Raw genomic sequence first — 14,321 nt, 5'->3', positions numbered from 1 at the left:
CTCTCTCTCTCTCTCTCTCAATATCGACATCTGATTTCTTGACCATGTTTATTGGCCACATCAGAACTGCACTCAATTCAAAGGTAGATAGATAATCAGCCATGAGTAGATTGCAAGGTGGGTACAAGGGTCAAAAGTTTCAGGACTAGAATCACCACTACAGTTTCTAGCTCGAACCAGTGAATTCCATGTGGTCTAGAAATTAAGAAAATGGAATGGGAGCTCCTTGTTTCTTGTTCACAATAGCCGTCACCAAGTACCGAGTGCCCATCCCTATTGGAACCTGTTCGTCGGGCCCTTCCCAGAATGGTGCCTCTCCTTCACCCACCAGTTGCCAGTACCCGGCCCTTAAAGATTCTGCTTGTTCGTCGGTACAGTTCTGTAGCAACGCCTCGACTCTAAAGTTTATCCCAAGAGCGCCAAGGAATTGACATTGCGTGATTGGACCGTGAACTGAGACATCTTCTGCAGGAACGTCAAGATTATATGAAGTGAGAAAAACTGGAAGTAAAGATCATATTCTTGCATGCAAAAGCAACCACAACTGCAACTAACAGTTATATCACCATATTATAATCTTAAATAGGGCACTGGCAACAGGTATGGTAGGGTTGTGCAACCTGATGCTTCCTCAGCGGAGTGCTTGACGGCAGCAAAATCAACATATGCACTGAGGTCAGCTGAACCAGGATCATCCAGTATATCGACAAACTTGTGTTTCCGAATTGCCTGCTCAAAATACGGTTGGAATATGAGAGAGAGAGAGAGAGAGAGAGAGAGAGAGTATATCAAGGTTTAGCATGTCGAAACAATAGTCCCTAGCAATAATAATCAAAGTTCTCACACAATCCCATGCCTTGAAAAGAGTTCTACCTCAATATACAAGCATCTAGTCAGATGGCACAGGGACCGACTAGCTAAAAGGACAGTGAATTTTGCCCAAGCTATTCACAGGTTAAGACAGTCCTCCATTTCACATGCGTACTTCATTCCAGGAAGAAGTGAACTGCATCAACTACCTTTCCCCAGGAACCCATCTCCAATGTACAGCAAGCTTGAACGTGCAGTTACACGCTCAAGAGCATTATAGCAAGTCTTACAAATGAAGACAGAAAAGATTTTGACACAGAAAAGATTTGAAACCGGAACTATCACACTGTGCTAGCTATTTTTATAGAGAGGCTATAATGTGCAGTAAATGAAAAGCTTGAGAAAAGTATAATAGTCAGATGCAGACCTGCAGACTATCCGAGATCACTCCATTCTGACCATAATCAATTATAAGAGCCCCACCTCCATCAGAACTTATTCTCTTAGCAATTGTCTGTGTCAAGTCCATTGCTGTGGGGCAGATCTCAATATGGTTAAGCTTTTCAATCTCTTCATCTGCGGCCCACTGGAAACGTTTCATCAGATACAGATTTGCAGGAGTGGGCTGTGGAGAGAGAACAAAGCGGAACCTAACAAGTAGAAGGCCGTTAAATGACTCCATCATAATAAATAAATAAAAAAGTACAAGATGATCCCTAAACAGAGAGCCCAATAAAGATCCAAGTCCTTACGATGAATCTTCCTGAATATCCACCATTTTCTCACACCAGCCGCGAGAGGCCCTCTGTTGAAACATGGCCAAGACCAGGACATGAGATATCACAGAACACCAATCTACTATAATAGGGACATTCAGCAAGGAACATATTATCTCATAAAGGAAATAATGCTTTTGTAGGAAAGATGTACAACTGATTCAAGCACACAGAGAGATCACTAGTATTGTCATCTCAGTGAAAAATTAATAAAAGAATTAGAGTTCCAACAGGATCGCATATACATCGCATCGACGTGCAAATATATTTCTATGCTAGCTTTACAACTGCCTTAAATCCTACAATATCATTTCTGGAGTAGTGTAAAACTTTGGGACTCAAGGTACCTTTGTCAAGCCACCTAGCTGGCAGTTGAGGGTTTCTAAAACCTATGTAATAAGCAAATGCAATTACTCCGCAAACAATGTGATAGCAAGACAAATAGAAGACAGGCATATGGAGGAAGATCTAAACATGCAAAAATGTTTGTATAAAGATCATCGAAACAAAAAAGGCATTATAAGATCGATATACACTAGGATGACAATGCAACAAAGCCTTTCACCCTTCAAGTGAAGCCAGCACATTAGCAGGTCAAATTATATTAATCAATCAGGAGACTGCCCTGGGTTTGAATCTCAAGTGGTGAACAATATGCACAAGCATCTAGCAGATCAAATTTCTTAGAAGCAACATCAAAAGATAACATCACAGCACAGTGAACTAACCTGCTGAAACTAATGCCCAAAGGGAAATGAATAAATAAATAAAAACTAACCTGAAACTGGTGTATTGGTAAAGCATCATAAAACTCATGTGCAATGATGATAGTTGGCACTGGAACAAAAATAAAGAGATGCTCAGTTTCAAAGAACTAGAAAGAGTTAAGATCATCCCATATAAAAGCATCCAAACTCCATAAGAATAACATGTCTTGAAAACAAACTAAAGATATATTTAGTGTAGAATGGCGAATGGCCTTGAGCATTAACACCACTTACGTATATAACAGCATCACTTCACTACAATCATTTTTGTCTTATTGAATGCCAAAAACATGCAGTGACCACCGTAACTATTGCAGTTAAAATGGGAAAACTACATCGAAATGACACTTTATTTCTTCAGTGCCTATATATTTTTTCAGACCTTGTCAAATTTAATTATGTCAATAGCATAAGAAACAGAAAACAGTAACTGTTCACAGTTCACAAAAACCAAATTCAACACTGATAATGCAAGATAGATGGCTCTTTAGCATAAAAAATCGTACTGCCGACTAAATGGCAATATACTATTGGTGTATGTATGGATAATCAAAATACAGTTCTGCTGATGTGTGTATCTGTGCATCTAAAGAAAGGGAGAATCCGAGCCAAGAAATTGTATGCTTAACAAATGTAGTTTTCATATACTTTCTTTTCATTCCCACAAAAGCATAATGAAGCAAAGACAAGTCCTTACATCCTGATGGAACCTGCTCCAATGCAGCATGCCACGTTACCGGAGTCCCTGCCAAAGTGCTAATAGTTCTGTGTCCAACATCTTGCGATACATTTTCCCCCTCGATACACTTCAAGTTGCTATGCTGGAGTTTCCTCAATGTGGGACTGCACTCCACCATGTGTATGTGGAGTGCCTCTGTGAAATGTTTGAACTTTGATGTACCCTACAACCAAAGCTACACCACTTCATCAGTTGACAGTTATATAATAAGGACAATGGATGATGCAGCAAATATGAATAAGATCTTCCTCATCATAGTTTCAGAACTAATGAAAGCAGAGCACAAATTTCCTGTAACTTCTCTAAGGCAAAATAATCCTTCACAATAGAACATCACTGTGGACATACACGAAGCAGGTCGGCCATGAGGGTTCCTCGTCCTGGACCCAACTCAACAAGGTTGACTTTACTTGGTTGTCCCATCTGCTCCCACATGCACATGGTCCAAACGCCAATCATCTAAAGTAACCAATATATATTAGCAGCGCAAAAGTAGTTGACCATATACTGGAAAAACCCACTGAAGATAGATTACTAAAGGTCCCAATAACTTTGATTTTCAGCACCCACAAATTTCAATATAACTACATATAAGTGAGGATATAGGGTGACTATGCTACTGAGCTTACCTCACCGAACATCTGACTTACTTCAGGAGAGGTTATAAAGTCACCTTCCATACCAAAAACATCACGGTTGATGTAGAATCCAGCTTTTGGGTTAGTCAGAACTTCCTCCATGTACTCAGCAACTGAAATTGGCCCACCACGAAACTGCAAAAGAAACCAATTGCTAACATCAAATTGGAAGTGACGGCATTGCTCAATTAAGCCCGGCAAATGATAGAGGATGCCTGTAAATGACTCTGGAAATCAATTGATATCATTGCTCAGATGGTACACAAGGATGAGAGCATTCCCACGGTCCAAAATGAGTGTCGTGCACATAGAAAGCTATAGCCTTTTAGATTTAGAAGCAGATTAACAAACACTCTAAATTTACATTTCATCAACTTAATCATGGAGTGCCGTGTGAATTCTTCCTCGAAAAGATAAATGCGATTTATTTTTCAGCTTCATCATTTCCAACCAAAAGGCCTTCCACTGGTGAAAGCATTCCATATTACAAGCTATTGACTCTTATTGAAAAGTAACAACCTAACACCCGGGCAATGGCGATACAATGCCAATTGTTCCTTTTGCTGAATGAGAACCAATCGAATCGAACCATATTAAACTTGAACCAATAGAACCGCTAAAAAGATCCCTGAAGCCCCATATCCCACACCTCACCTCGGCACTTACCGGGACATTTTCACAAACACAACGCACTCGCCATAAAGCACACCAATATATCGAGCTAAACCAAGAACTGGGGATAATCTCCCGTACCTTGATGATGCCCTTGAGGTGCTTAACGAGCTCAGAGTCCGCAGTCGGTTCATGGGAATGCTCTACAAACAAGCAGAAAACGAAACTTCACGACAACATACATCGTCATTCAATAACAACCTTTCCTAACATCACATTCGCGAGCTTAAAGCGATGAGGCCTTCCGGGCAGTACCGGGAGGATTGCAGAGAGCCGAGCGGTCGACGGAGATGGCGGCGGAAGGTCGGGAAGTGGGACCGTCCGCGCCGCCGTCGTCCACGTGTTCGACGAAAGTCCCGCCCGGGACTTGAGACGAGGCGGACGCGTAGAAGCGCGAGGCGGGCCCGCGAGGCGACGGGGAGAGCGACGGAGAAGGACGTCGGTCGGGGAGGACGCGGGAACCTGAAGCGCCGGCGCCGGAGAGAGATCGCCGGGCGGCGGACGTTCGAAGCAGCAGCTTCCTCAGCATATTTGCTTCTCTCTCAAGAAGATTCACTGACACGGCCGCAGGAAGATGGAAAAGACGGAGGTCGATATGGACCGGACCCGGTTCGGAAGCCGCGACCTCGAACCGCTCGTCGACCGCTCGGACCGGTCGATGGCAGGGGAAGCCAGCCTTAGACGGATATTTTCAGTCACGTGCCGAATGGGAACCGTACGAGATTTGTCTCATCCTGTATCTTTTGTTTTGGTCGGTAACCGGATACGATTTGAATTTTAGTTAGACAAGTAGTGAGTAAACTAAATGAATATCTTAAAAGCAATGACACCGGATCCTACAATGGCAAATAGGACAACCGACGATGTAGTGGTTGTTGTTTTCTAATAGTGACCTCCATGACGGGGATCATAATGGATTGGCTCACATGATTAACTCGGGAGTTATGACAATATGTGACTACCGTCATCGTGAGATGCAATCATTGTTGAGTTGTCGCTGATGTAAGGCAATCATAATGGTGACATGTCGTGACTAGATCAAAATCTGACCTAGTCATGCATGAATTGAGAGAGAAAAAATCTTCGACAAGCGCCGCATGATAATTGCACATACAATAGTTTGTTAAATAGATATAGGATAGGATCAGACCCAAAAAAAAAAGTGAGCGAGCAAAAGTTATTCTTGATTTTCTTTCATTATTTATCTTCTTTTATATATTTAATTTGGATAGGGGTGAAATTTATCCCACTCCAAAAGTTAGGATAGCTTATCCAGCCCTCTATTTAAATATATCTAAATTCACCTGACACATTTAGCCACCATGCATCCTCAAATTATTGTTTACGCTCTCTAATCTAATCCCCATTAAACTTGTTAGTATGAATATGAAAGGTATATAAAATCTATTATCAAGCGATGTGAAACGAAATTTTAATAGCCCTTACACACAAGTCAAATTAGGAACAACGCGTGGAGTTTGACTAATGGGAGTGGATGTACATACACAAGAGAGAAAAGAGAATGTTAAAAGGCCCAACCCAAAAACTTCAAGTTAGTAGATGAAGAAATACCCTCAAGATTGTCTAGCTTGGCTTTCAAAATAAGAATATTTGTGAAAAATAGAATTATGTAATGTCCATAAATTTTAATATTTCATAATAAATAGTACATGAACCTATTTATAAACTTTATTAAATAATTTTATAAGGTAATATATTGGTCAATTATATGCACGGTCAAAAGTAAATATGGAGAATCTCCTAATTATAATAGATATGGAAAATCAAAGGAAAATATTAAAAAATGTCACTAACATCCTCTCAAACTCAACATGGCATCAAAGAAATCAACTCGTATCTAGAAAAAAACAAAAAACATTCAGACAGATCGCCAAACTAGTTTGATGTGTTGCAGAGAAAACCTTTTATGTGACGTTGATGTGATTTTTTACATGACTATTGTGTGTTGTCACGACTGCCGTACAAGCTACGTAATAGGAGGTTGTTGCGATAGCATGAATTGATTGTCGTGACATTAGGTTGTCGTGGTTGTTGTGCAAACTACACGGCTAACAAATAATACTGATGTGACTATCGAACGAGACGAACAATGTCGAGAATCAATGTTGAAAGAGGGCTATTAGCAATTATTGATTAAGAAGATGACATGGTACGAGAATTGCACTTGCGCGAGCGCGGTTGTACAAAGGGTTGACCCGGGTGCGCGCCGGGTCGATGGGCAACCCGGGAAGGCGTCACGTCCATCTAAAGAAACAAAGATATCTTCCTGTTTTTTTCAAAGGCAGCCAATAAAATTTCCCATTGATGGATAGCTTCTAAATTGATTAGGTCTTTGGAGACTTGAGGCTTTGAAAATTCGGTATAAACCGAGTCCAGTCTGATCAAATGAATATATAAATATATATTATATTTTTATAACATAATTTTTTAAGTGTCGTCACGTTGAGAGATAATTTTTTTATGCTTTCTTCACAAAAATATACGCCACATAGACGTCAATGAACCTTTTATCGTTGATTATAAAAGATTATTCTAATTGTCAAAATTGAGTTATTATTTCCTCTTCTTCTTCTTTTTGTTCATGCTTTATGGAGTTGAACTAAATTTTATTTAGTAGATTATGGCATTTCCTCAGCATCGTGGCATGTATATAGCTCCCAATAATTTGACGTACGAAATCTTCCATTTATTTCTCTGAGGAGCGGGTATGTTTCTAGTAAAATTGGAGATGTCCGAATCAATTGAACGTCGTCATTAAGATATTTTGAATTAAATATCTAAACATATAGTTGCTGAATTTTCATAATTACCTTTGCTTTTTTTTTTTTGCTACTTTAAACATATTCCCAAATATGATTATTAAAGAATCACAGTTTCGTGAGCTTAATACAACTTACTATATTAATGTGTTTGTATTACTCACTTAAATTTAATTTAATTTTAAACCAAGTAATAAATTATTATATGTTGTGTGATCTATTATTTCATAGGGTGTGCAACTGGACCATTTGAAAACCGAACCGGACCACAAAGAAAATAGGCATGGGAATAGTTTCCTATTTGAATCGGTTTGAGAACCGGTTCCATTTTTTAAAAATCGGTTGAGATTGGTCCAGTTCCCGATTCCAATTAAAGGCCCATCCGGGACTTGCACCAATTGGACTGGTTTTGGAACCAATTTTTACTAATGTTAAAAAAAGATTTGTTAATCATTCTAGATAATTGAACATCTTTCTATAGCAGTTGTGAGAATGAGAGTAATATTTAACCCATGTTTGCTGCTAATGTTTATACAATGTTAAGATTTTTGCTTTATCATGTCATGTTTGCTTATAATAATTAGCCTTGTAGATCCTTAGTTTTTGTTTAGTCAAACAATTGATGTACTTATTTATTACACGTGTTTAATGTTTTAATATAAATTAGGAAGATTACGTTGTTGTTTTCTTGCTTATTTATGTAAAATTCAAAGTTGTATAGGATATCAAGCGGTCACAAAACAAGTTCAAGTGCAAACACAGGACAAACCTTGGAACGAAACTAGAAAAACAAGATAAGTTCCAAAAGAGGTTTTAGTGCAATCAAGATACGATACATGGCTCAAGAAAAAGAAACCGATTATAATAGGATAGGGTATAGAGTTTGGGTTTGGAACCTATCCAACTTAGAACCGATCGCTCATATTTTTTAATGTATCACTCCTAACTAATATATACTTTTTATGGAAATATGCAAAACGAGGCGAATTAACTAAGCGGGTCGGACGCCCCACCTGGCCCCATTCCTTGCCAAATGCTTAGCAAGGCACTTTTCGCGAGGAAAATTTGCCCAGGACGCGAGATACAAATTTCCCTAAATGTATAACATAAATAGGAGTGAAATTGAATTAAGTTAATTGTGAACAACTCAAACTCGCCTTGATGATAATTGAGGTCGACCCATTTGATTTTAAGTCAAGTTCAAGCTATTCAAACATATCGTCGAGTCAAATTTGAGCTTACCATCTTCATGTGGTTGGATTCGTAAAGCTAATTGAGCTTCGATATATATTTTATAACAATAACATAAAGACCTAAAAAATAGATATAGAAATTCTTAAAACCACATAAAGCTTGAACCAAGTCATACATCCTCTTAATTAAAAATATCCGGGTCTATAACGCTTGAATTTGAGTTTAAAATCTAGTTTATTTATAAGTAGATTCCTTTTTAATCGAGTCAAACTCAAATGTCTCAATCATCAATCAAAATGAATTTCAACCTTAAATTTACTCAACTCGATCAAACACCAATTAAGTTTCGAGCATCTCGTAAATTAAGTCGAGTCATGCTCAAACTTAGTACCGTATCTAACTCAAGGTCGTCCAAGATACTCGCCCTCTCTCTTCCTCCCTCTTCCTTTCTTTTCTTCCTTTTTGTTTTTATTTTTATCAGATATTCTATCATATTCTCCACTAGACTCGGAATCCTCTGTCCTCTTTACGTGTCCAAACACTCATCTCAACCCACATAAAAAAGCCAATCTTCAACCTCCCATCTCCAAAGGGGGGCAAGGCCACTTATTCTTTTGACCAGTGCCCGTAAAAAATGCAGATTCTTTTATTCCTTTTACAGCTGTAATTTGCAAAACACGAGCTTGATTGTCCACCGCCACCACCGGCTCCAGTTCCTTACTGCACCCTCCTCCCTTGGAAAACTTCAATGGTCCTTTTTGAAAATTAGACTAGGAAAGGTCCTGTAGATGACTTCCCATTTTCTAATTCTTTGGGTCCTTTTTTTCCTTAATTTTTTTTTTTAATCTTTTAGTTTCAATATTCAGTGATGATTCAGCTCTCCTCCAGTCAGTCCGGATCTGGGAATAGGGACTACTATCCCGACCAATTCATGAGGCTGTGCCTGTCTGAAAACAGAGTTTAAGATTCATGCCCTTTTTTCCTCCATTCGGTTGAATGTCTTCTTGTCGTTTCTGCGCATTGGAACTGAGGTTTCACAGCAAAGACTCTTCTTTTTAGTGAATCCCCATTTCCGCTTGGACTTATTGTATCTTGGGGTTCTAATCTCTATACCAATTTACAAATTCAAAACATGGGAAAGTTCATTTGGGTTGCAATAATTCGATCTTTTTGGGTTTTTTTTTTCCACCTCTTCCTCACAGTGAATAAACAAAAGTTTCCAAGTACTATCAGCACTAGTATTCTATGATGTGATGTCTAGAATATGCCAAGTTTACTGTTGGTGAAGGACAAAAGAACTCTCTCTCCTGCCCGTCCCTTGCCCGCATTCCCAGTTTCAAACTGCCCGTGTTGCCCGAGGGCTGAGAGCACTTTCCCTCTTTCTCAAGCAGCCCCCCCTCCCTCTCTCTCTCTCTCTCTCTCTCCTCTCTCTGATCTCTCAACCTATTCTTTTGACTAATTTGGCTGAACAAGATTGATTTTTTGGGTGACAGACACACACACAACAACTGTTCATCGGTCTTTATCATTAGATATGACCTTGGGGAAGAATTCCCAACCCTTCTCTTTTGTGCTCATCTTCTGGGGGGGATTTTGTTTGTGAGCTGATTGAAGATCGTTCAGCCGAAAATTTTAGCTGGGTTTGGGTTTGTATGAGGAGAAGAGAAGTTGGGTTTTCTGCCTTCTTTCTGTGGGTGTCGTGAGAGTTGCTGTTGTTGCAGAGGTTGGTGTTAGATGGGGTTAGGGCCTGATTCGATAAAGGTGGAGAATTGGGCTTTGGAGAAATCAAAGGAAAGAGAAGAGAAAAGGGAGAGGGGGAAAAAGAAGAAGAGGGATGGGTGTTGTTGGATCAAGTTGAGGTTCATGGAGAGATGTTCTTGCATGCCTTTTAGATCAAAGGTCAATAGCTCCATCAGCGGAATCAGTACTACTTATGGTATGTTTCTTCAACCTCTCGTTTCTCTTATTTGCTGGGAAAAAAAGCAAAGAGGGAGAGAGAGAGAGAGAGAGTTAGGACTTCTGCTTAATCTTAGAGATATGGTCATAGCTGTTGAGTTGGTGAAAGATGTTATCTTTCTGCCAAGAAACATCGGGGTTGGTGAAGAAGTGTTTGTTGATCATAACATTCCTCCTTAAAACTGATGTTTCTGTTCCGCCCGCGGGGAGGGGGGGCAGCAGTGAGTGTAAACTTTGTTATTTCTAGGACTTGATTTGGGAACCCTGCTCAAATTACGCAAGCAGCTCAAATTTTTATCTCTGCAGTTACTTATATGTTTTGCATAATTCAGATTCAAAAGGAAATGGTATCAAAAAGATGAGATTCAACTTGTCTGTTGAATCCCATCAACATTCCCCTAGACCTCAATGGTATTAGCTGCATCATCATCGGCTTAACACCTGTCTATTTCTTCAAGCTTAACACCTGTCTATTTCTTCAATTTTTTCTGACATGGGGAATTGGTTACTTATGCTCTGTTGTTTATCTCGTCAGTGGAAAGTAAGTCGACCAACTCAAAAAGTGCAGATGAACCAGTTGTTCCGGTAGTCTCCTCTACTATTACTAGCAATGCAGAAAGCACTTCATCAACACCTATGTTCAGTGAGGAACTCAGGGTCGCATCCCATCTCCGGAAGTTCACATTTATTGATCTTAAATTAGCGACGAGAAATTTCAGACCTGAGAGTCTTCTTGGCGAGGGTGGATTTGGATGTGTCTTTAAAGGTTGGATAGAGGAGAATGGAACTGCTCCAGTGAAACCTGGCACAGGCCTTACTGTTGCGGTCAAAACCCTTAATCACGATGGACTTCAGGGTCACAAAGAGTGGCTTGTATGGCCTCTTTCGCTCCTTTTCTCTCTATTTTGTTTTAATTCGAAGCTAGATAGTACAATTTTATGGATGCGATGCTTATTTGGTCTAATACTGTTTTCCCCCCTCTGGCAACCTGTTATGCAGGCTGAAATTAGTTTTCTTGGTAATCTTCGCCATCCCAATCTAGTCAAGTTGATTGGTTACTGCATTGAAGATGATCAAAGACTGCTAGTCTATGAGTTTATGCCTCGAGGAAGTCTGGAGAATCACCTCTTCAGAAGTATGTAATTGGGCCTTTTTTCTTTTGCTGCATATAACCAATGGAATCTTTTTAAGCATTCTCCGCATTCAATGTTTCAGTATATATTTGGAAACTGGCCTGCCGAATAGTAAATGAACAGATGCGGATCTTTCCTGCAGATTTTAATTGCAGTCAGATGTTAGGTCATGACATTCTTGCTAATGTCAGTAAATTCAGGGACAATGGATCAATGCTTTTTATGTACTTAAAGAACTACACGCTTCTAGGCACTGCATTTTTCCTATTTACAGCGCAACATCTGGTGCAATCTCAGAGAGATTGATCCATCTCGTTGGCATGTAGAGGAGCTGCTTTATGTTCCCTTTTTGCTCAGATTCTTTTGTAAGAATCTATTGTCAGTTTTGACCTCCTATTTCAATCAAGTGAACTGGCCTTTGAAATGGATCATTTGCGAAATATTGTAGATTGCCTGGAGAAAATGTTTGGTTCTGAATTATATCTTTGCTAGTTGCACAGTGCTTGCTTTTGCGCGATGGATTAACTTTTCTTGGTAAATCCACTTTATATGCAGAAGGGTCCCTGCCTCTTCCGTGGTCAATCAGACTTAAAATTGCCCTTGGTGCTGCCAAAGGGCTTGCTTTTCTTCATGAGGAAGCTGAAAGACCCGTTATATACCGTGATTTTAAAACATCCAACATTCTTTTGGATGCGGTATGTGGCTCGAGAAATGTGCTATTGCCTCAAGTAATTTTGGTTTTTCTTTTGGCTTGCTTTTCCTAAAAAGGTGTTTGCTTATGTAGGATTACAATGCCAAACTCTCGGATTTTGGACTTGCCAAAGATGCTCCTGAGGGAGATAAAACTCACGTATCCACCCGAGTTATGGGAACTTATGGTTATGCAGCACCAGAGTATGTAATGACAGGTTAGGGAGTCTAATTATTCATGTATAGTGTCTTGCGTCTTCATATGACTACCTAATCATTTCCTTGTTATGTTGGATGCCCCTCTAATTTAGGCGAGTTGCGATGCCTCCTACACATACAATAATATACTAGGAACGCGTTGTATTGTATTATGGACGATTGATTCGGGCAGCCACATTCGAAGCTAATGGTAGATATGACAGTTTCTGTAGTATAACTAGACTAACAATGCCATTATCAGTTGTTCTTTTGGTCCTTAGATGCATCACTAAATGGTCTTGATCAATCTGAGTAAACTACAATAGCCGATAATAGTCCACATAAACTGATTGTGTTGAAACCCAAGCGTCACAATATTGAACCATGTCATTAGTTACAGACAATAAGGGCTTCAAAGTGGTTAGTCTAAGGATTCTTGTGGTATTTTAACCTTCTTAAATTCTGACTTTTGTTGACAGAGGTGTTATCATAAGACATGTGCCACTTATGTCAGATGACTAAGATATACTGCCAAGCGATTCTTCTTTGATCTTTTGATGGTATACTAGTACATTTGATTGTTAGTGCAACCACTGAGAACATGTTTTTCCTCTCTTTCATGGACTGTTAGTTTTGATTTGCCTGCTATCTCACGTCATAGAAGTGCCTTCAATGGTTTCATCTGAGATGGCCTATAAGCTATGCGATCTAATGCTACTTTATTCTTGGCTCAGGTCATTTGACATCAAAGAGTGATGTTTACAGCTTTGGAGTTGTCCTACTGGAGATGTTGACTGGTCGAAGATCCATGGATAAGAACCGACCAAATGGTGAACACAATCTAGTGGAATGGGCAAAGCCGTTTCTTGAGGACAGGAGGAGGTTTTATCGGCTAATTGATCCCCGTCTTGAGGGACACTTCTCAATCAAAGGCGCCCAGAAGGCTTCTCAGCTGGCGGCCCACTGCCTCAGACGGGACCAAAAAGCCAGACCTCGCATGAGTGAAGTTGTTGAAGCTCTGGAGCCTCTGCTTAACCTCAAGGATATGGCCAGTTCCTCCTACTTCTTTCAGGCCATGCAAGCTGAACGCTCCAGGTCCAATCCGAATGCTAAGAATGGCATCAGGACTCAGGGAGGGTTCGTGGTGATCAGGAATGGGCAACCAGTGAGGAGTCTATCAATACCGCACGGTACCCATCCTTCTCCAAATAACATTCCCCGCCTCTCTCCAAAACCCAATGGAAAAGTATGAGTCCGACCCCACACAAACTTTCCATATACATTGTTTGTAGTCCCTCTTAAGGATATCACGACGATTGGAGGTCGCGTAATTTCGAGAGAGGCTGACATTGCTTCCATCGACCAATTCGACAAAAGCAATGCAGTTAACTGTCTTGTGGCTGCTTTGTCCATTCACCTGTGGTGAAGGCATGATCCTATCTTTCCCCAGTTCTGTGACTTGCGTATGTTGTATCTGAGCTATGTAGGCAGTAGCAATTGGAAGAGATTTCAAGGTAGGCGAGCTGGTTGTAATTTAAAGAGAAGGATGTCATCGTCATGTAAATTCTCGAGGTGGACAAAGATTAGGATCGTGCATTGATGCGTCATTCCCCTTAGGATATGATGCTTTTCACTCTGGGACTGATGCTTAATGCCTTCGTCCTTCTTGTGTTTCTCCTTCTTGGTTCATCAGAAGCAGCACTTGTATAATGTTTTCGACTTGCATAAGATTGCATTGTAACACTTTTTTATTTGAGCCAAGAGTCTTCTTGGCACGAATGTAGGTATGATGCCTTTCATTGATTTCCTAGTGATGATGCCGAATTCCTCCATCCTTTTGGAAGTCTTGTTCTTAGTTCATCAAAGAACATTTAAATGATATTCTTGACTTGCGTATGACAACGTCATGATACTTTACCATCTTTAGCCGAGAGGTTGTATTGGCACGAATGTTGTATGAAAGGAGAT

The 14,321-nt window shown here is 40.0% G+C and overlaps 2 protein-coding genes across 4 annotated transcripts; one reads left to right on the top strand and one right to left on the bottom strand.

Moving 5' to 3' along the window:
- Nucleotides 1-67: 67 nt before the first annotated feature.
- LOC104422557 (protein arginine methyltransferase NDUFAF7, mitochondrial) lies at nucleotides 68-4,961 on the bottom strand. Its single transcript, XM_010034919.3, has 10 exons — nucleotides 4,658-4,961; nucleotides 4,484-4,545; nucleotides 3,722-3,865; nucleotides 3,441-3,551; nucleotides 3,051-3,255; nucleotides 2,365-2,423; nucleotides 1,563-1,615; nucleotides 1,238-1,460; nucleotides 621-729; nucleotides 68-465 (listed from the first exon to the last, which is right to left on the bottom strand). The coding sequence occupies exons 1-10, from the start codon at nucleotides 4,929-4,931 to the stop codon at nucleotides 203-205; spliced, it is 1,503 nt and encodes a 500-aa protein (XP_010033221.2). The 5' UTR covers nucleotides 4,932-4,961; the 3' UTR covers nucleotides 68-202.
- A 4,807-nt stretch (nucleotides 4,962-9,768) lies between these two features.
- Nucleotides 9,769-14,185, top strand: LOC104422555 (probable serine/threonine-protein kinase PIX7). Of its 3 annotated transcripts, none has more exons than XM_039303892.1 (6): nucleotides 9,769-10,312; nucleotides 10,868-11,205; nucleotides 11,332-11,467; nucleotides 12,021-12,160; nucleotides 12,250-12,373; nucleotides 13,088-14,185. In XM_039303892.1, exons 1-6 carry the CDS (start codon nucleotides 10,111-10,113, stop codon nucleotides 13,603-13,605), a joined length of 1,458 nt encoding a protein of 485 aa, XP_039159826.1. In that variant the 5' UTR covers nucleotides 9,769-10,110; the 3' UTR covers nucleotides 13,606-14,185. The 3 variants fall into 3 exon arrangements, with proteins under 3 accessions (XP_039159826.1, XP_039159827.1, XP_039159828.1); XM_039303893.1 differs by having other exon boundaries at nucleotides 9,771-10,312; nucleotides 12,024-12,160; XM_039303894.1 differs by lacking the exon at nucleotides 9,769-10,312 and adding an exon at nucleotides 10,531-10,743.
- The last annotated feature ends 136 nt before the right edge of the window (nucleotides 14,186-14,321 follow it).

This window comes from Eucalyptus grandis, chromosome 10 (assembly GCF_016545825.1).
Source record: "Eucalyptus grandis isolate ANBG69807.140 chromosome 10, ASM1654582v1, whole genome shotgun sequence".
Lineage (NCBI taxonomy): Eukaryota > Viridiplantae > Streptophyta > Magnoliopsida > Myrtales > Myrtaceae > Eucalyptus > Eucalyptus grandis.
The sequence above is the reverse complement of the archived record's forward strand: the minus strand, read 5'-3'. Positions and strand labels throughout refer to the sequence as shown.

What these genes read in the sequence shown, in the direction of transcription:
- LOC104422557 (XM_010034919.3), bottom strand. Translation starts at nt 4,931, where the DNA reads ATGCTGAGGAAGCTGCTGCTTCGAACGTCCGCCGCCCGGCGATCTCTC. An exon ending in GGCTCTCTGCAATCCTCCCG is followed by an intron (nt 4,546 to 4,657) that starts GTACTGCCCGGA and finishes GCTTGTTTGTAG; the next exon opens with AGCATTCCCATGAACCGACT. An exon ending in GATATTCAGGAAGATTCATC is followed by an intron (nt 1,461 to 1,562) that starts GTAAGGACTTGG and finishes TCTACTTGTTAG; the next exon opens with GTTCCGCTTTGTTCTCTCTC.
- LOC104422555 (XM_039303892.1), top strand. Translation starts at nt 10,111, where the DNA reads ATGGGGTTAGGGCCTGATTCGATAAAGGTGGAGAATTGGGCTTTGGAG. An exon ending in GGAGAATCACCTCTTCAGAA is followed by an intron (nt 11,468 to 12,020) that starts GTATGTAATTGG and finishes CTTTATATGCAG; the next exon opens with AAGGGTCCCTGCCTCTTCCG. An exon ending in ACCAGAGTATGTAATGACAG is followed by an intron (nt 12,374 to 13,087) that starts GTTAGGGAGTCT and finishes TTCTTGGCTCAG; the next exon opens with GTCATTTGACATCAAAGAGT.